The following is a 22,116-nucleotide window of genomic DNA, read 5'->3' as shown; positions in this document are numbered from 1 at the left end:
TAAAAGATTACAATTCGGTATTTTAGAGCGTTTATTCTCAAGGAATTTTAAAAGTAGGAGATGTTTGTTAAAACAAAAACTTGTTTGGAAGGAGAGAAGAAAAAAAGAACATGTCTAAGCAAGACATTAATGAAAAAAAATGAAAACAAGGTCCCCCAAATTTCTCTACTTACTCGCAAGTGCTGGAAAGCATGTATACTATATGGAAGTTCTAGAATTTTAGTACAATCAGGTTGCTCAGGGTCTGGAGGGACAGGAGATTCTGTGTCTATATAATCTTCAGGGCTACAATCAAGAGGCAAGGAGTAACGAATGAATGAAAAGTGAAGAAATGCCAAATTTTCCCCTAACTAAATCATATTCTCAAAGCATCTCACTTTACAATCAATATTACTCAACATGCATACCTTTTCTTATAGTTGCTGTTGGAATAAACTAGTTTGAGAGTTCAACTTAAACGCGATAAATCAAGAGTTAAAGAGAAAATAATAGGTAAGTCACAGACTGTTAAGACTGCAGACTTTTCGGGTAATAAGACACTGCTAAACTCTTTCTAGAAATGTTAAACCAATTTACACTTTTGTATGCAGTCTTCCCATATTTTACCAGTTACTGATTTTCAAATATTTTTTTCCAATTTGATGAAAAATATGTTTTAGCATGCACTTATTTGATCATTACTGAGAAATATTTTTTCCACGTGTTTATGGGCCATTTGTACTTTTTACCATAAACTGTTCAATTTTCTACTGTGATGGTAAATATTTTTAATTGATTTGTAAGAATTCTATACACAGTATATATTTTGAACTTTCAAATTTCAATAGTCATCAGTTATTGAAGCTTTTTCTAATTAGAGAAATAATTTCGAATTGAGAAATGTCTGTTCAGAAGAAGTACTTTTATTTTTGGAAAGAGAATGTTTTTTACCTGATATCTTTGCTCTCCAAAGTTATGTATGTGCCATCATACAGATCTAGGTCCCCCAAGGGCACCTTGGCTCTGATGCAGTCTGGGTCCTCTTTGTTATGTCTCTGCTCCAGTCCTGTATCTCTGTCCTCATTCTCTTCTATGTGAATTTTTTGAGCAACTAATTGCTTCTGTTGAGAAGAAAATGAGAACTTGCTAGATTTTTCTAACATTTCAACCTACATACCATGTAAGAGAAAGGAGAATTTACTGTGTTGACCAAGTCAGAGAACTCTAAATATGCCCTTGGTTATCTTAGTTGACATGAATAAGCTTCTCAAAACAAGTGTCCATATACAGAAAGTAATAGAACATGACATGTATAATACTGGCACATGAGTGTCTTATAAAATGATCTCTAACTATCTATAAAGCTATATTTATCAACTTAACTTTCTTGGCATAGGATGGCTCAGCAATCAAAACTATCTTGAACTGTCCAAACATGTCATATTTCAGACCTACAAGACAACCAGCACATTGATAGTGCTAGCTGGAGCCACTAGGTTTGAGAGAAATTTCTGCCACTCATATTTTTTCCCCAAATGTATAGAGGAATTACATAACAGCTATATTTCCACAGCCCAGTCTTAACATTTTGTCATACTCTAGATTTTTCTAAAAGAAAAAATAATAGTTGAAGCCCCTCTTACCTGTCTTTGAAACCCCTCTTGAATGATGGTTTAAGAGGATATTCAGTTCAGTTCAGTTCAGTCGCTCAGTCGTGTCCGACTCTTTGCGACCCCATGAATTGCAGCACGCCAGGCCTCTCTGTCCATCACCAACTCCCGGAGTCTACCCAAACCCATGTCCATCGAGTCAGTTATGCCATCCAACCATCTCATCCTCTGTTGTCCCCTTCTCCTCCCGCCCCCAATCCTACCCAGCATTAGGGTCTTTCCCAATGAGTCAACCCTTCTCATGAGAGGATATAAAATATTATATTTAAAAGAATATAAAATTCTATACTTAACACTTTGATGCTATTGTCTTCTGGTATTGATTCTGGTATCTAAGAAGTACACCTAGTTGTCACTACTTTGTAGTTAAACTATATTATCTAGTCTCATGGATTTATTCCTATGTCAGTGATTAAGAAGCATAATTAAATCCCCAGCTCAAGCCTTGACCCAGGAATCCACACCAGAAGAACCAACTCCTCACTCAATGTCTCCACTTAAGATTCCTAATAGGTATCTTCTTAATATACCAACCTCCTTCCCAGTCTATACCTCCTTCAGTCCTCTCATCTCAGCTAAAGCCACCTCCATCCAACATCAATTGCTTGGCTCAAAAATCCTGGAATCCTCCTTCACCCCATCTCCATCTCTGTCTCTTCCCAACCACTCCATGACCATCTCCTGGGTCTAACAGTTTTGTAGCTGCTTCCAGGTTCTATCTAGATCCAAAGTCCAAAACCAGATCATATAATTTTAGAGTTTCTAACCCAAAGTGATACTCTGCCCTGAAATGGTGTTCAGGAAACTGAAGATGCAATTATTGAACCACTAGAGGGTTTGGTTCATTTTTTGGTCATTAGGTTTTGCTTTGTCTTCCTGCCTTTTTAAAAGTTTTCCCACCAGACTCTTTTCATGCTCCATCCCAGTCTTCAAGCAATAGTAAATCTGGTTATGGTTATGTTCCTTTACCTTGCACGGAACACTGTTGCTCCCTTTACTCCACAGAGATGAAATGAACATCAGACAGCAGAACCTATTCCTGGTCTTGGAGACCAGCAGGTTTATAGTTTTAGCTACATTCTCAACTTGGTGTTTTCTGTTCCATTTCAAGTCTACGGAGATTGTTTATGTTGTGTTCAGACCTGACTACATTTTACTTGATTTCTATTTTGTCTTTCATCTGTAATTGTGTATATGAAGCAGAAACTAAGTACTATGTATAAACTAATTACATTACTTTAACCAAATATTGGTGGAGTTAATATTTTTCATTTGCATTTTCAATGACTTGGTAAATGGCATTTTCCCATTACACATACTCGAAGTCTCTTTCTCTTTATATTAAATAATACTACCACTTAAAAAGATGGATAATCATAAACATATATAATGTTGTCTATGACTCTTAAAAACTATTTTCTGCACCACTGCATCTTTCTGAACACTGTGTTTTAAGCTTCCAAGCATGAAGCCCTATAAATTATGTCTAATGTCTTCCTTAGTATTCATAAAAATCAACATTTCCAAATTTATAAGTGACAAAACTGGTAAGAACAAGGTGAGACACTATTTTTAAAATGGTGAGGTGCTCAAGTTTTATAAGTATTCCTAAAAGTTTACTACCTACACAATTGATTAATATGTGCTAAAAGTTCTTCCTTCTTAATTTACAGAAGTTTAAAAAACATATAACTATTACTGTTCACAGATGTACTAGTTTTAGTTTCTACAAGTGAAGTTTGGAACTTATTATAACTAGAAGATGAATGGCTGCCTGGTCTCACCTCCGTGAACAGCCGGGAGGTGAGGCGTCTGCCTCTGGTTCTGCCGTAACTTGTTTCATGAAATCAGGCAATTCAGTCTTTAGGTTTAATTATTTCTTTACCTCTGAAATGAGGGTGATCTTTATGATTCCTTCTAGCTTTCTGAGACTCTGATTCTACTCTTATTATTCCTAATAATTTTCTAAACCTCATTTTGCAAATTGGGTTACTTTTTCTGCAACTTAAAAGTTTCATTAAAATTTGAATTCAATTTACACTGTAACTTTTAAGAAGAGGTTTTATGAAAGAAAAAAGACATTATTTTTCAAATAGTTAACACTATTTGCTACTAAGAAAAATCAGTTTATGAAAATCAATGATAGAAACCAAAAGGTCAGATATTATTAGTGCTAATAAATATCAGGTTTTCAAAGTGTGGAAAAGAATATGAAAAAGAATAAATACATGTATAAGTATAACGGGATCACTTTGCTGTACACTTGAAACTAACACAATATTGTTAACCAACTATACTTCAATATAAAATAAAAATGAAGGAAGAGTTTTCAAGATGCAAAGTGATGAATGCTTTTCACCTCAATCGTAAGAACACAAACTACTAAGATCCTAGTTTTTACTACCTGAGAACTAACAAAATTATATTTTTATGAGGTATCCAAACCATTCTTCCCCTTTGATATTTTTCCCAAACTCTCCTTCCAAGATTATCTTAAGATAATTCCTCTTTATATTTGATGGAAATATTAATACATGGAAATATTTTTCAAGGATATATGAGTCAAGAATGAGGTATAAAACCAAGGTTCCAGCAGTCTATTTCTCTTACTAGTGCTCAAATGGCATTCTGATTAAAAAAAAAAAAAAGCATCATCTAAAAATGGAATATTCCTGTAAAACTCAGAAGAATTAAGAAATAATATGTTTTAATTCTTCTTTGACCACAGTAGCTCCTGTGAAATGCACCAAGTATCAGCTGCATTTAGCTTGCCCAATTGTCTCACCTCCAGTTCTTTGAGGTAGTTAACTGTTGTTTCTTGTCTCATTAATATGACTAAGTCATGGGGATGCTTCAAGTTCATAGGTGAATCCACCTGCAAGCAAGCAAACAGATAAAGCTCAGATTTCATTAAAATTTGTTTGGATTAATAAAGTTTTCTTTAATATGCCTTAAATTATTGTTCAATCACTATTATAGTCAGTGTGAGGTGCTCAGTAAATTTAAGGGGTATTTCAAAAGTGATCATGTGTAAATTTCAGCAAAGAGAATTAGAGGTTCAGTAGCTGTCCCTTGAACTCCAACTCAAAAGAGCAAGGTTTTGAAATGAATATCCTGACTTGACTAGTAATATAAGAAATATTTAAGAAGGTAAGTATTTGGAAATGAATGATAAATTCCTTAAAATATATGTTACACCTACACTAACAAAAAAAGATTGCCTTGTCTAGATAACACATTCTATATCTAAACAAGTATGGCAGCAATAAAAGGAAAAATACGAAAAGCATCTATTTTTACAGGCTATTTGTGAAAGCCATAAATCAGAGATTATATAAAATAACCTAGGGACTTAGAGTTTACAATTCAAGTTTCTGAATCATAAACAAGCAACTATGTTGTTGAAGATGTAGGAAAAATGAATCCTCATATGCTGGCAGCAGGCTTATAAACTTATTATTTGGAGGGTCATTTGACAACATGTTTCAAAACTTTAAAAGTACACACCCTTGATTTACGAATATAAACTCTAGGAAACTATAGGCATTCTTTAAACAAGTGGGCAAAAATACATACAAAGATGTTCACTATATTACCTTTAACTGAAAACAAACAAACAAAAAAACTAACCAAACAACAAAAACAAACCTAAGTCCATCAGTGAGAGAACAGGGAAATCAACTGTCCAATGGAATGGTATACAGAAAAATTAGATCTACTATCATGGAAAGACATTCACAGTGCATAATTAACTAAAAAAGTGATAAAGAATAAAGTATGTTATATTTTTTTAAAGAAATTACATTTTTATAGATTTAGATGTATACGTATCTGTATATGCTAAAAACTAAGCTGGTTTACTTTTGGGAAGTGGGATTAAAAAGAGAGGTACATTTATAGCTTTTACTTTTTACACTTGTGTATTTTTCAATTGTCTATATATGTTTGTAACAAGAAAAAAACAACACACACACACACGGGGCTTTTTGAATTTCAGGAAAATCTAAGACAGTGGCCTTGGAACCTAGAGATAAATGAAGTTCCTAGTATCCCTTAGGGTTAGATTGTCAAATTATGTACTAGCTCTTCAGAAGTTCTACTTTGAGAAGAAAACTACATTCGTGTAATCTCTAAGAACTCGACAGTAGCTCAATTAACTAATTTTAGAGCTATTTTTTTAAGTGCAAAAGATAGCCTTGCTTAGACCTTGGTAAATGCAAGCCTATTAAAAAAAAAATCAAAGAGAGGGAATGAGAATTCTCTGGTGGTTCAGTGGTTAGGAATCAGTGCTTTCACTGCCAGGGGCACAGGTTCAGTCCCTGATTGGGGAATTAAGATCCTACAAGCCGCGAAGTATGGCCAACAAATAAATAATAAGAGGGAACAGAAATAACATGGAATAAGTCCAATGGTCGCTTTAATAACACGCACAATAGTCCTGGGTGATGCCAGGTGTCCGCGTATAAACCTCATCCGCCTTTCTTCATTCTACCGTCTCAGAGACGCCAGAAGAAAGAGAGATGCTGGTCAGGAGTAACTTCCACTCATACTTTCATTGCAATTGTTTGAACTACATAATCACCATTATGTAGTTATGGATAATTATCATCTCCCAAGGTCTCTCTTTTATAACTAAATCCCTTCACTGCTTCCCCTGGCTTTCCTACTATATTCGGATTTACATTAAAACTGTACTCTGAATCTAAAAGGCACTAAAAATAGAATAGCAAGGCCTATACTCGACCACTTGAGCTGTTAATCTCTGTCAAACAATGAAACCTAGCAAAGACCTACACACAAAACGCTAGGTGTTTCTCAATGAGGGGTGGAAATTTTTGCTTCTCTATATTCAACAGTCAAATGCCAGAAGGGCAGGGAAAGCGACTATATTGAATATGACCTGATCTAACTCCGAAGTCCATCAATCTTTTATACAACAATGTAATATATTATTTGTAATATATTACAGCACATCAAAATTTTTACAGGAGAAAATGTAAAAGCTATAGCTAGTGGTCAGAATGCAAAAGAGTTTTAATAGGAGGTCAAAGAAAGTCTTTACTTTGGAACTATCCAGACCTCGAGAGGTACTCATTTAACATACCTCTCTATATGTATATTTAAATGAGGCTTTTAGAGAAAAAAAAAAAAAAATCAGGGGGAGGGAGAAGGAATGTGGGAGTGTGACATTCCCATTCCAAAATACCCAACCAGTCTATTTATCTGATAATTTGGAGAACTACAAGCGGAATGAAAGAATAAGACAAATGAATGAAGTATAATTTTAGCTTTAGATTAAAAAGACACAAGAGAACCAGGGCTTCATCGTATTTGAATAGCATGGGTTTGGCCAACATTCAACTGTGAGGAAGTACTTTTCATTTCTTTGAAGCACTGAGTGTAACAAAGATACAGTAGCTAGAGAAGGTACAAAGATAAAATTATTAGCAGAAGGGAGTCCACTGACAGCTTCACAGCTGTGCTGCTCTTTTTGACGTGGCAGCAAATGGCATGGATCTCTGCCAGATTAGGGTTGATTACAGAAGATTTATAGCCTGACGCATACTCTTACTGAGGTACCTTCAAGTTCTTACATTTTAAGACTTTATGCTAATGATCTTTGGCAAATGCCAATCAGCTTGAATTTCTCTCCTTTTGAATATCTCTCCTCCTCGGAAGATTAAGAAAGATCATACCTTTGTAAATGCTACAACATCCATTCAACTAACAAAAGTTATATTAAGCCTCTATCAACATGTGGAGCCTGTGCACTCTTATTTTACGTACAGTTTAAGAAGGAGTGGTAGTATCCCTTCAAAACCTTTAGCATTTAGAAGCGGCTACTATAAGCCTAAGAGCAAAAACAGTGACAAATTACACAGAGGTATTAATAGATTAAATACGACATAATGCATCCACTAGACCTCAGATCACTTTATAGTTTTCTCACAAAAGGACAAACAATCCTACAACTTCCACAGCATAACAAATGATGCTTCTAATGACCTGAATTAAAAAGAAAAACTGAAATTATTTTCAATTTGTTGTAAATAAGAGGGTGAGAAAGTATGAAATACATTTTAGGGCAAAATTTAAACGGCAGGGAAAAACTGACCACGTGTTTGGAAATTAGCTATCATGGAATTCTGTTCAAAATGACTCATTCTCTTAAGACTTCCAGGTAAACACAATTTCACTGTTACCACAGCGATTTATTTTAATAAAGAAAATGGCAACCTATATACAACAATTCAATTTTCCTTTTAATATATTTTATAGCTACATGTATCCAATTATATAGAACAGCAGTAAATATCTTATTCATCATCAGGTTCATTTTCATATATTTCATTTGCTGACATCTTTAAGATATTGTTAATTTCTATATCTCTAATTTGGAGTCCTATCTCTGTGAAGTCAGTAAAATCACATGGTAATGTCACTATATACAGGTAATGACTTCACCGCCAAGTGAGATAAAAGGTGAACACTGTAAACTTAAAATAACCAACCTAAGCATATAAACACTTTTGAGTTCTACAAAACCAATCACTTTCGAGGAATTCCCTGGCAGTCCAGGGGTTAGGACTCAGCATTCTTACTGCAGGGGCCCTGGGTTTGATCCCTGGTTGGCAAACCAAGATCCTGCAGCTGCACAGCACAGCAAAAACAAAACCCGAATCAGTCACTTTCCACTGGTCCTTTATGACAGGAAATTGAACACTTCTATTGTAACACTAGTTCCAGCCCTCATAGCAACTTATTTTTCATATATAAGGAATACTTTTACCTTTTATTTTTTAAAAATGGTATTCAAATAGGTACACGAAAGCAGTATTAACAGGGAACTCACTCTTTTCCTGCCAGCAGCTTGAAACTGATTAATGAAATCTTATATTATGCCATATTCATTAAAAAAGAATTGTCCTTCAGTTAAATATGGGATGGAATATTTAAATCTTTAATTCTGAATTTCAGATTATTTAAATATTCAGACAGTAAGATGGAAAACATCAATAAAAATCTTCAAAAAACCCCTCAAGATTTCACCTCTACCTTCAATAATTCCACACAGTGAGTATTTACAGTTTTTCCTATCCAGTATCTGCCATCTCCTCGTGGCAAAACACCTATCCTGCTTGGCTGGAAACATACGTCCCGACGTGGGAAGCCTGATCAGTGGATTCCTTCCCACTGGTATCTTGGTGATTATTTCTAAGAAGGGACATTAACTAAGCAGTTATCTTATACTAAAGAGTCCCAAGTCCAGAACTTTTGTTTGAGCTATTGGGGGCTAGCCATCTTGTACCCATGGGGGGCCTGAGAATGGGATTAAAAAAGTAGACCAATGAAGACAGAGAAAAACCTGTTCTGGTGATACTGTTTGAGCCCTGAATCAAACTGAATCTGTACGCTTAGAACTTGTCTCAACATTTCAATGAAAATTTTCAAAACTGAAAATCTTGAGGTTATTGTTAAACCTCTGCCTATTTTTCTCGAGGACCTCTATCCAGGGTATCCTCTTATCCTCCTGGCTCTTCTAGAAGCCTCTGTGCCTTTGCACATGCTAATTCTCCTACTTGGAATGCATTTCTTTTCTTATGCTTTTGATGAAGGCTAACTGACTTGGCTCCAATGACATTTATTTTTGTGTGTGTGTGAAACCATCCTTCTTTTGAGCTCCCATAGTACTTTATATATACTTCTGGATCACCATTTATTACATTCTTTATTGTATGGGTGTCTTCCTAAAAAAAAATTTTTTTTTGTATTCCTCTTTCTACCCTCAGTATTTACATGCTTTCATGTACATGTTGTACACGTACATAATGGGCTTCCTTGGTGGCCCATACGGTAAAGAATCCGCCTGCAACGCAGGAGTCCTGGGTTTGATCCCTGGGTCAGGAAGATTCCCTGGAGAAGGGGACAGCAACCCACTCCAGTATTCTTGCCTGGTGCATTCCATGGACAGAGGAGCCTGGCGGGCTATAGTTCATGGGGTCACAAAGACACGACTGAACAACTAACACCTACTTTCTTAGGTACATGATACACTGTTGATTGTTTGATGGAAAGTGTCTGATATCACATTGTTAGATTCTCTATCTCCTAAGACATCAGGGCTCGCTGATGACTATCTGGAAAGAAGGTAAAGCGGCTAAGCCATCAGGAATCAGGAAAAAATAAGTCATGACCGGACTGTGATGGTTAAGCAAATCACCTTTTCTGTCAGGGCTCCCATTTCCTTCTCTATAAACTGAGGGAGCCCAACCTAACGACTTCTAAAAATTCCTGACATTTTCCAAATCCTACCTCTATAAAAGATTGAACACTATCATTAAAGTATCACTTTTAACCAGCCTAAACCACTGAAGTAATCTGATATTCAAATGAATGAAGTTGTCATTCTTTCAGTTTGCTCATACAGACGTGCACTTTCTTTAGGCAGGACTATTTCCAAAGACACAGTTAAGAGCTTCTTTTCAACTGTCAATTCGTCAAATGACCCCAAGGCTCCAGTGAGCAGTGGCTATTTCTCAGCCGGTAAGTTGTTCACTGTATCACAGACAAAGTCAGCCCTCCCTGTCTTCATGCTGCTTAATTCTAACAAAGTTCTAATTTAAAACTTAGTAACAAAACAATCTTTTTTCTGATTTACAAGCTAAATATATATGTTACTATAAAAACAGACACATTATAGATAATCTAAAGAAGAAAGTTAGAATTACTTGAACTTTCAACTTCAGAGATACCTGCTGTCAAATATATTTATCAGGGTAACTTCTCAGCATTTATATACATATATAGCTATGCATATACTGTTAAAAAAATCAGATAATGTATCTACTCTATTATATCCTTTCCCTCTCTGTTCTCTAAACTTATCAGACTTTCCCAATAAATACAGATTTACATTATCATATTTAATAGATAACATTTATGTTAAACAATAACAACTGTAACATGGGCAACAATAACAGTTATATTAAAGTCATTTATCCAGGTTGCTACTAAAATTTATGCTCTCCTTTTAACAATGTATCCTTACAGTATTGTAAGTGAGTATCCTTAAACCTAAATTTTTTGAAAGTGAAAGTCGCTCAGTCGTGTCTGACTTTTTGCAAACCCATGGACTATACAGTCCATGGAATTCTCCAGGCCAGAATACTGGAGTGGGTAGCCTTTCCTTTCTCCAAGGGATCTTCCCAACCCAGGGATTGAACCCAGTTCTCCCACGTTGCAGGTGGATTCTTTACCAGCTGAAACACCATGGAATCCCAAGAATAGTGGAGTGGGTAGCCTATCCTTTCACCAGCAGATCTTTCAGACCCAGGAATCAACCGGGGTCTTCTGCATTGGGGGTGGATTCTTTACCAACTGAGCTACCAGGGAAGCCCCTAAATTTTTCGAATAGCTGTTAAATTGTTTCCTTCCCAGAATCAGGATTGTTAGGTTAAACGGATTGGCTTCTAAAAGTTGTATTTTTTACTAGCTTTTCTCTAGAATAGTTGAATCAGCTGAAATTTGTAACAATAGTAACCGAGTTTCTAGACACTCAGAAACACAAGAAAAGCATGAATATATCTTAATTTCTTTGTTGGCCATATGTATTTTTGCCTTTTATACACTTATAAAAAAAATCTTTCTTTTTTAAAACCCATCTGACAGTTTATACATCACATTTTATGGATGGTGGTTTCTAGCTGGATTGATTATTCTCTTCTGGTCTGTGTTTTCTGACCTTTTCTACAGTGAACACATATACTTAAATTTATAAAGTATTTCTTTTCTTTAAAGAGCTATGAACATCTTGTTAAAATTAAACTTTATATAGTGCTATGCAACATGTCTTCTTGTATTTAAAAAAAAAAAAACTGTAATGACAAGTATAAGCTCAGATCAGAGAAACAATCTTTAGCTTTTCCTTATATACTCACAGGGAAAAAAATTCCTCTCATAGATAAGGGGCCAAACACTCAAAAAGACAATATCTATTGTATTTTCTTATTTCTTTCTCCCCTCAAATTTTTATTCTTATCTCAAATCTAGTTCACTGCCATTTTCAAATGATGGCCTAAGGAGCCCTACCTTTGTGACCCGTGTCAGGTTCATGCAGCTGCAAGCACGGAGAGTTCTGGAGGGATGGAATCAGAGAGGCAGAAATGCCTGTTGCTAGACTTTGCATGCAACTCTCTCTTCCGAATTCAAGTCTAACTATCGTGGCCTTTCAGGTCTAGAGAAGTTTAAGTTTATAAAATACCAGTTTAGCCTCAACTCTTAAGAGAGACTTACACAATTTCCTGGCTGTAATAATTGCCAAAAAATGTAACATTTTCTAGACCTTTTACTGCTACTGCTGCTAAGTCGCTTCAGTCGTGTCCGACTCTGTGCGACCCCACAGACGGCAGCCCGGTTGTCCGACTCTGTGCGACCCCACAGACGGCAGCCCACCAGGCTCCGCAGTCCCTGGGATTCTCCAGGCAAGAACACTGGAGTGGGTTGCCATTTCCTTCTCCAGTGCATGAAAGGGAAAAGTGAAAGTGAAGTCGCTCAGTCGTGTCCAACTGTTAGCGACCCCATGGACTGTAGCCTACCAGGCTCCTCCATCCATGGGATTCTCCAGGCAAGAGTACTGGAGTGGGGTGCCATTGCCTTCTCCTAGAAAAATGTAATTGTATCAGATCAATAAAATGCTACTGTTATGAACTGTCAAGATTTGAAAATAAATTTTTATTAAAGATGACTTTTTTCCGCTCTCAGAGTACTTGTATTTTAATAAAAAATTAAAAACCAGCCTCAATTTTATAGAACACAAAGTTACCAAACTAAAGTTCAACTTTAAATAAATAAAAATGTTGAATCCTGACCATTACATGAATTTTTATGGCCTTATATGCCTATTGTTTAAAGTTACCCTCAATTAGATTTTACTTTATCATTTTCAGTTCTTGGAAGACATAGTTGTAAATACTTAAACTCACATAAAATAATCTAGGTATTTGAAGTATTAAATATACAGCTATAATCTAGATCTGAACATATGGTTAGAGCATTCATGTCAATCACCATTTTCTCAACTGATTAGCAAGTAACCATTTTTGACATGAGCAACTAATGAACAACTTCTTCTAAGAGTCATCAGTCTATGTTTTCTGATTTACTTCACCAAAAAATATACAAACAACATAATGAATAAAGTAGACAACTTACAACCTTACAAGAAAAGAAAATGAAACACTGGATCAGGACACCAGAATCATGAATATTTCTTATTTGTGTACTTATGATATTCTTGTAAACACATACAGAAACAACGTAGCTGTACAGTTAGAGTGGATGTATATGTAACTCAGAAGCGCTTTTTCTTTCTGGCAGAAAATACCAAAGACAGCACAATGACTCAACAAAGATGTCTATGTGCTAATCCCCAGAACATGTGAATATGTTAGGATACAAGGCAAAGGGAATTAAGGTCGCTGATTGAGTTAAGGCTGCTGGTCAGATTACTTTAATTAAGCAAGCTAGAGAGTGTCACCTGGATTATGCAACAGGTGGGCCCAATGTAATTATAGGGTCTTTAAAAGTGGAAGAGGAAGGTCACAGAGAGAGATGCAAGGTTGCTGGCTTTGAAGATGCAATAAAACAGGATTGGAAGCTGAGAACTACAGGTGGTTTCCAGAAACTGGAAAAACCTAGGAAATGAACTTTCCCCTAGAACCTCCACAAAGACAGGCAGTGCTGCTGTCCCTTTGATTTTAGCCCAGTGAAACACCTACAGGACTGTGAGATAATAAATCTGTGCTGTTTTAAGCCACTCAATTTGTGGTAATTTTTAATGACAGCAATAGAAAACTAACACAAGAACCTACCAAGTACCAGACATAATATCAGGCACTATGGTGATGAAAAAAACATGTGCAGCAGAGGGATGCTATGGACTGAACTGTGTCCCCCCGTATAAATTCATATGTAGAAGCCCTAACTCCCAATAAGATGGTAACCGGAGACTGGACCTTTGGGAGGTAATTGGATTTAGATGGGAGGTCATGAGGTTGGGGCCTTCCCTGATGGCTCAGCGGTAAAGGATTCACCTGTCAATGCAGGAGATTCGGGTTCCATCGCTGAGTTGGGAAAATCCCCTGGAGAAGGAAACGGCAACCCACTCCAGCATTCTTGTCTGGGAAATCCCACAGACAGAGGAGCTTGGCAGGCTACAGTCCATGGGGTTGCAAAAGAGTCAAACACGACGGAGCGACTAAACGACAACATGAGACTGGGGTCCTCATGATGGGACTGGTGCTCCTGTCAGCTTAAGGCAATACCAGAGAGCTTGTTTTCTCTTTTTCTCTGCCATGAGAGGGAGGAGGAAGACGTAGCTGTTTGCAAGCCAGAAAGAGAGCTCTCACTAGAACCCAACCATGCTGGCACTCTGATCTTGGATTTCAGCCTTCAGGACTGTGAGAAAATAAACCTTGGTTGTTTAAAGTCACCAGTTTATGGCATTTTGTTATGGCAGCCCAAGATGGACAAGATGGTTAGACAGCATCACCGACTCAACGGACATGAGTCTGAGCAAGCCCCGGGAGACAGTGCAGACAGGGAAGTCTGGCTGCAGTCCATGGGGTCACAGAGAGTCAGGCACGACTTAAGTGACTGAACAACAAAAAGCGAGGACAGATTTGCCAATCAAATATTGGAAAACTAAAATCAGGGCCAGAAAATAAACCTTAGTAACTTTATCATTATTCAGATGATGGCAAACTCAATGGCCAAGAAATTACTCTGCTATTTCGTACTGGAAAACGATAGTCGACAAGAGACACCTGAAAAAAGTTCAACTTAATTATTCATCAAAATAGGGGCAGTATTAACTGTGGGGGAAAAGAAGTCAGCTTGACTAATCTCTTTTATTGCAGTCCCTGCAACTGTGAAATAAACATTAATGACAAAGGTTTAATTTTGTCTATGAAGATTAAAAAATTTAACTGAAGGTCCCTTTCTGTTCTTATTTCCACTGATGGTCACAACACTGTTTAGCTAAAGGCAGTGGATAGAATAGAGGTCTTTCACTAGAACTGGATTATGAAATTCTTTTTGCACATCCCAAACACTGTTCACAATTTAGCAAATCTAGGAGAACAATTTAGCAAATCTAAGAAAATTAAATGTACGCATTTTTAGAACCAGGAAATTCCACTTCATAGAGTTTGTCTTACAGATACACTCAATATATGCAGGGAATCATGCAAAGATGAATGTATTTGCATGTTCACCCTCTGCAAGAATGTCTGTAGTAGTAAAAATATGGAAACAATCTAAATGTCCATCATTAGGGAACTGCTTAAATAAATTACAGAACATCCATACAACCCAATACTATACATGCTTAAGAGAGAAAAGAGTAGCTTTCTATTTCTGATATGGACAGATGTCTAAGCCTTATGAAGTGAATAAAAGCTAACAGTGAGACCAAATGTTTCTAGTCTCGTATTTAAAAAAAAAACACAAAAAACTGTGTTTGCAAATGCACAGAAACTTTAGCGAAGAATACACAAATAATTCTAGTTGTTTCCAGGAGAGAGACTGTGGGTAGTTATGAAATTTTAACTTTTCATTTCATAACTAAATAGTGTGAAAAACTTTCAATTATCATGTATTTTATAGTCTTTATAATTCAATTTTAAAACTAAAAAAATTTTAAAGAAAATTTTTAATTTTGATGAATATTTGTTTTACAAATAAAACTACAGAAATATTTTTCTTTATGTTAGTTTCAATGTTTAGCGCTGCAGAAAAGAGAAGAGGGTTTAGAATCTGATCTGAGCTTGAGTTCACACTCTGCCACTTCCTACCTGCATGGCCTCAGGCAAATAATTTAACCACATTCTGTCTAAATTTTTTTAATAGAAGATCAGTACCACATTTTCCTGAGTCTGTATGATGATAAAATGAGATAATGAACATGAAAACATTTGGCAAAGGGTTCAGTGAATTACAGACATTAAATGGTTTTTATTACAATGAAAGTTACCTGTTGATATCCTAAATTAATAGTCACTTCCGTGTATGACTGTATAAAATGCAAACTCCATTAAGGCAGGGACTTTATCTCCCACACAGCTGTATTTCAAGTTCCTAACACAAAAAGCATTCAAGCATGTATTGAATGGGTGACCCAAGCGTGCCAAAAGCAATAATGGACACAAAAAAAGCACTCGGGAAATACTTGCTCCAATAAAAACTTTCCTGACTCCATTTGACCACTTTTGTCATGTACTACTCTCTTGGGTTCTACTCAAGACTAACTACCCATCTCAACTCCCCACCAAGCAATCAGACTGAAGGCAGAAAGGCCTGACCTCTAGGTGCAGGGCCTCTTGCCAGTCACCTAATTTTATAACTAAAAGTTAAAACTAAGTTTAACTAAGTTCCTCAGAGAGAAAATGAAGGCTGAAAACGTTAGTAAATATGTAAGTGAGTTCTTTTCAAAAGTTAGACTCATGAAGTAGTTACTACTGACTAAACAAACATGCGAAGCACAACAGTGTGAATTCCTAATAGTATGTCTTGAAAGCAAAATATAAAGTGATTTACCTAAATTTATTCAATATTCAATTAACTTAAATAATGTTGCAGGGGCTTCCCCAATGGCTCAGGGTACAGTAAAGAATCTGCCTGCAATATAGGAGACCCGGGTTTGATCCCTGGGCTGGGAAGATCCTCTAGAGGAGGAAATGGCAACCCACTCCAGTATTCTTGCCTGAAAAATCCTATGGACAGAGGAGCTTGGCAGGCTACATTCCAAAGAGCTGCAAGGAGCTGGACACGATTGAGCAACTATGCACACACACAAATGTTACAATCTCAAATATGAGTTCTTCGAGTATATCATAAGGTTGGAGAAGTAAAATATCCAAAATAGCCAATAGGAAAGTAGATTATCTGAGGCACCATTTTACAGTTCTGGGTTAGAGGTATCATGTGCTTAAAAAACTCTTAGGCTGTCCAGACCTTTCACTGGTAATGGGGAGAATGAGAGCATTAGCTTGCCTCCTTTGAAGTAAATGCACCTCCCTCCTCCAGATTATTAAGGCAATGGCCCTTCAGTATGCCGATATGAGATGCAAGAGCTAATACAGGAGTAATTACTGCTTACACACACAGACATGCATATACTCTCTCTTTCACTTCTTCACTGAGTGCGCATCATGTGTCAGGGCACTGTTTTTAGGCACTGGGTTACTTGACTCAACAAAGCTGTTGCCTTCATGGAGTTTATTATGTTCTTGTAGAAAGACAAGCAATAAAGTATATGTTACAATATAGTGCCAGTGATAAATACCATGAAGAAATGTAAAGAAGAGAGAGTGATGGAAAGAGATGGTGTTTTAGACAGTTTGGTCAGAAATGGGTGACATGAGAACAGAGGCCTGAAAGAAGAGAAAGGATGAGCTATGTTGATGTCCGCAGAAAAGTATTTCAGGTAGAGGGAGGAGCAAAAGTAAAGGTCTTGGTCAACCCCAAACAAGTGAACTTGGTACTTTGAAAACCACCTGAAGGCCAGTATGACCGAAACACAGCACACAAGGAAAGTAGCATCAGGCCAGGAGCCAGGTCCCAGGTCCTGCAGGGCCTACAGGCCCTGGTGAGAACTAGGTTTTATTGTTTAAGTGTGACGGGAAACCACTAAAGTTTTCTGAGACTCTGCTTCCCTTCCCCCAAGACCCTCAAGGAGTGGCATGACCAAAACTTTTGCTTTTTAAAAGATCACTTTGGTTGCTCTGGGGAGAACAGACTCCATGGAGCAAACAAAGAAACAAGGAGACCTATTAGGCGGTTACTGCAGGGGTTCAGGAGAGAGAAAACGATCTTCTGGACTAGGCTTGTAAAAGCAAAGGTGGAACGACCAGGCAGGATTCAGAATGCATTTCGGAAGTTGATAGGTTGCTGATAGACTGGGTATGAGATGTGAGAGAAAAGAGTAAGGACAATACCAAGATTTGGTGGCATGAACCATCTGGTAACAGGTGTGGTGGGGCGGGAAATCAAGAGTTGAATTTAGGATAGGATACACACGTGGGGTCTATTCGACAGTCAGGTGGAGAGGCTGAGTAGGCAGTCGGCTGCACGAACCTGGAGTTCAGGGAGAGATTGCAGATAGGGTCCAGGGACTGCAGATGTAACACTGTATGCCATGAGACGGCATCAGATCGAATGGTGGGCACACTCACAGAGGGAAGAAATGGAGCCCCCCAATATTTAAGACTAACAAACCAAAAAGGAAGTCAGCAGAAAAGGATGAGAGCCTGTGGGGGGGATTTAGAAGGAAAACCAAGAATATATGTTCTGAAAGTCACGTAAAAAAAAATAGTTTGATGAAGTCTGAGGACAACTGCTGGGCTGCTAAGAGGTTCAGAAAGATGCCTCTGAACTGAGCACTGAAATGTGGCAATATGGAAGGCCCTGGGAATTTTGACAAGAGTGGTGGGGATGAAGGACTGATTGGAATGGGTTTAAAAGAGACCTGTGTGACGAGGAGGGGAGTCTGGAAGCAGACAAGTCTGCTGGCAGAGGGATTCCCCTTGCTCTTGCCACCGTGGAGCATAGCTAAGATGCAGGCCCTGCACACACCCAGCTCCCTACACCGTGGAGTGCAAAGCTGTTCTAATTTTTGACCTGACCTGCTGGCAAGTCCTCTTATTCCTGGCTGTCAGAGTGCCTTCTGTTCACTTCCACCAGCACTGCTTCTCCACTGCGACCACTGCTGAACCCCACAGCTGATCTAATCCATCCTCAGCAGTGCAGCTGCCAGTTCCCATCTGCTTCGCCTCAGCCCTTTCCAATTCTTTTTCTGCTTCTCTTGTTTTTCAGTTTCCTGTCGCTTCTTCCTACTTTTAATGACTGAGCAAGTGCTGACCTTCCAGATATAATGTCAGCGATGAGTGGAAGACTTCTCTTGCACACACAGCCTGACCACAACAGAAAGGCGTGAGCAATCTCTGAAATTATGGATCTCACCTGTGCACAGCAGGTCTCTGAAGGCCTCAGGGCTGACACACTGATGGGTTACTCGGAGATTTAAAGATCTCCTGGGAGGGCTGAGGCTTCCTTTAGGCTAGTCCCCAGATGATTACCACACTAGTGAGTATTGTAAGGCTTCATTCATATAAAGGTAAATTTCTAAAAAGTAGGAACCACTTCTCATGCTTCCTTCCATCATCCATTCAACAGATACTACTGCAGCCTATGTGATGACACAGTGTGACAGATACTGGAGTCGCAGAGAAGATGAATATAGCTACTCCCTTCATGGAGCATACAGAGGTCCAGTAGGACATTTACAAAAGTAAACAGACATAACAGGGCAGGGCCAATGCTTTCATGAGGGAATGCAGGATGCTCTGAAAACACCTTGAGAGAACGGCTTATTCCAATCTGCACATCACAGAAGCGTCCCTGAGAAACCGATGTTTAAGTTGTGACGAGTGTGAGTTAGGTGGATTGAGCCATTTGCGGGGAAGACCATGTATGAAGGCCCAGAAGTAAGTGAGAGCAGAGCATATCTGAGGATACTGACAAAAAGTTACGTATGGCTAAGCGTGCTATGTGTGTACCTTCGGAAGTGAGGGTGGGGTCTTCAAGGATGGGCAGAGACAAGCTAGAGAGAAGAAGGGCCAGACCTCAAGACATGTTAACAAACCTGAACCATATTCTGGGGCATGTACTAATCTGTTTTAAAGGTGTTTTTTCTTGGGAGTAATAATAAGTAGAGGTAGGAGGCCTTCATTTTGTGACTTTATATACCTCCCATAGTGTTGGGCATTTATTTTTACAATGCCACACATCAATTTTGTAACTCGAATTTTTAAACAAAAAAAAAAACAAAGAAGGTCTTAAAAGATTATTCTAATTGCATTGTGGAGAAAATGGACTGGAAGCAGGACAGGACTAGAAGCAGGGAGAGCAGTTAGGAAGTTACAGCAATTAATTAGGCAGTGAGAATTAGAGCAACGGTAGTGGCTACAGAAAGAAGCAGGATATAATTGGAAAGTAAAATTGGAAAATGCTGGTAAGGAAGAGGGAGAAATTGAAAAGGACAACTAGACAAATACTACCTATCTGTCTGATGGTAGCAGTGGTAGCGGTAGATGGCGAATGTGGTGTCTCTTATTAAGTTTGGGAAAACAGGGCATCACACAGGTGTAGGTGTAAAACAGTTAAGATTTGGGCATAATAAGCTTGAAGTGCATAGGGACATTCAACATGGAGTTAACACAGAAGTCTTGAATTTATAACTCTGGAGAAGAAAATCTGAGTTGTAGAAAGAAATGTAGATATTCCCAGCATATATATGGTAACTGAAGTACTGGGAAAGGATGAGATTGCCCACGTATATGCAAAGAGTAAAAGAGAAGCCTGCAAAAAAAGGCAAAGGAGGAGTAAGATCTAAAACTGAATTTCTCATGATGTTCGGTGACCCAATTGCCCCATAATCTCCTGAGAAGTTTGATTAAAATGTAAAGATCTTGGCTTCACCATCAACCTACTGAAGCAGACACTCTCAGCAACCTGGGAATCAGCATCCTAAGCAGGCACCTTGGATTATTTCTGTGCATAGTCAAGTTTGAAAGCCATGGATCTAGAAGATAAGCAGAGATGGAAGAGCCCCCTGCCCCCCAAAAAATGGTTCAAGAAGGTGTGCTCTGCTCACCTCCTAAGAAAAAATGAGAATTGTAGCCAATGGAAAAGAACATACCCTTCAAAGCACTGTGGGCTGGTGAAGAAAGGAAGCCGTCAATAAATATTTGTTCAATAAATAATTGGGAGAAGTACTTAAAGCTATGACCAACCTAGACAGCATATTAAAAAGCAGACACATTACTTTGCCAACAAAGATCCGTCTAGCCAAAGCTATGGTTTTTCCAGTAGTCACGCATGGATGTGAGAATTGGACTGTAAAGAAAGCTGAGCACCGAAGAACTGATGCTTTTCAGCTATGGTGTTGGAGAAGACTCTTGAGAGCTCCTTAGACTGCAAGGAGATCCAACCAGTCCATCCTAAAGGAGATCAGTCCTGGGTGTTCATTGGAAGGACTGATGTTGAAGCTGAAACTCCAATACTTTGGCCACCTGATGCAAAGAGCTGACTCATTGTAAAAGATCCTGATGCTAGGAAAGATTGAAGGCAGGAGGAGAAGGGGATGACCGAGGATGAGAAGGTTGGATGGCATCACCAACTAGAGGGACATGAGTTTAAGTAAGCTCCGGGAGTTGGTGATGGACGGGGAAGCCTGGCATGCTGCAGTCCATGGGGTCGCAAAGAGTCAGACATGACTGAGTGACTGAACTGAACTTAAAGCTATAATTTATCTCTGTATATTTCCAAGCTATAACTACTCTCCCGTGTAAACATGGTTAACACCTGGGTAATTTATAAGAAGAAAAATAATAGTGGGAAATAGCTTTAAAAAATGGATTGAATAAGAATCACTTTGATGCCAACACTGAGGATAAATTCCAAAGGTTTGGCAGGTGCCTGGCTAGTTAGTAAATAACCAGCATGCCCTCTAGGTCCAAGTAAATCCCTGAAGTGTATACACACAGAAACAGTGCTCTATGTCAAAAAGATGGGTTCAGTTTTGAAAAGCATTGAAATGAAGTTGTTAGCTCCACAGTACCATACGGATGCTCTCTCCCAGATTAACCAAATCACTGAACATGAGACCAAAATCAAACCACTCCTTCACTTACAAGCTAGTAAAGATCAGTAAATAAAGATTTAGCCAGTTTGTCCAACTAAATATGATAGCTCTTCCTTACGTTATATTATAGTTGCTGAAACAGTTGCTCATCAACTATTCTTTGCCAAGTTTGCTAGGCTTCAGAGCATTCATTTTGTAGGAAGCCTTATTTATTCTGAGCAGTTAAAATGATCTGAACTCTGAAGACATCCCCTTGATAAGAGGCAAAATGATTAAGTGACCTCAAATTAACTCACATCTATTTGGCAACCTTCTCCATCTACCCACTCCCAATTTGAAGTTATCATAAAACATTCTACAAAGGTAAAGCAAACTGGAAAAGAGAAGACATTTACTTCATTTGGCTTTATTTTTCTTTATATTCCTTCCTTTGCAGGTGTTACAACGGTTAGGAGAAACAAACCACTTCAAACTGCATAAACTGCCCACTTGTACATCACCACAAATAAATACATCTTTACTTCTTGCTACCACTAAATGCCATTCATTAATGTCTTTGGGTGACTTTCTCTCCTAGGAGTTGTACCATATTTTCCAAATCTAAAATGCCAAGGGTTGATACTCTAAATTTTTAAGTTTTTAGACTTCCATTTATGAAGACGCTATCAGAGGTAATCAACTCTGTGCTAGAAGTTCAAATTCTTGATTCAGTAAGTCCACAACTAACTGGTAACGTTTCAAAAGTTGGTCTGTAAGCTGATAATT

At 37.9% G+C, this 22,116-nt stretch overlaps 1 protein-coding gene and 1 long non-coding RNA gene across 12 annotated transcripts in view; one reads left to right on the top strand and one right to left on the bottom strand.

The window, feature by feature from the left end:
• The window catches only part of TTC17 (tetratricopeptide repeat domain 17), a 131,323-nt gene that overhangs the window by 105,154 nt on the left and 4,053 nt on the right, over window positions 1-22,116 (bottom strand). For 9 of the 11 annotated variants that reach the window (XR_014069604.1, XR_014069605.1, XM_081544958.1 and 6 more), the window contains exons 2-4: window positions 4,435-4,524; window positions 931-1,100; window positions 174-285 (exon numbers count right to left, since the gene is read on the bottom strand). Coding sequence is in view for 8 of the 11 variants with exons in the window: in XM_081544958.1 (XP_081401084.1) it covers window positions 174-285; window positions 931-1,100; window positions 4,435-4,524 (372 nt within the window). In the remaining 3 variants the exon portion in view is untranslated. Of the gene's footprint in view, window positions 1-173; window positions 286-930; window positions 1,101-1,622; window positions 1,765-4,434; window positions 4,525-22,116 lie in introns of all 11 variants that reach the window. The other 2 variants (XM_081544965.1, XM_081544961.1) reach the window with 2 other exon arrangements.
• Window positions 222-21,889, top strand: LOC145527275 (uncharacterized). Its single transcript, XR_014069624.1, has 5 exons — window positions 222-492; window positions 8,628-8,723; window positions 18,522-18,681; window positions 18,882-19,192; window positions 21,788-21,889. It is a non-coding gene; the product is annotated as an uncharacterized LOC145527275 (long non-coding RNA).

The sequence above is a fragment of the Giraffa tippelskirchi genome, chromosome 11, assembly GCF_054371585.1.
Source record: "Giraffa tippelskirchi isolate mGirTip1 chromosome 11, T2T-mGirTip1v1.2.pri, whole genome shotgun sequence".
Taxonomy (NCBI): domain Eukaryota; kingdom Metazoa; phylum Chordata; class Mammalia; order Artiodactyla; family Giraffidae; genus Giraffa; species Giraffa tippelskirchi.
Note: the sequence above shows the minus strand (reverse complement) of the source record. Positions and strands in the feature narration are given on the sequence as shown.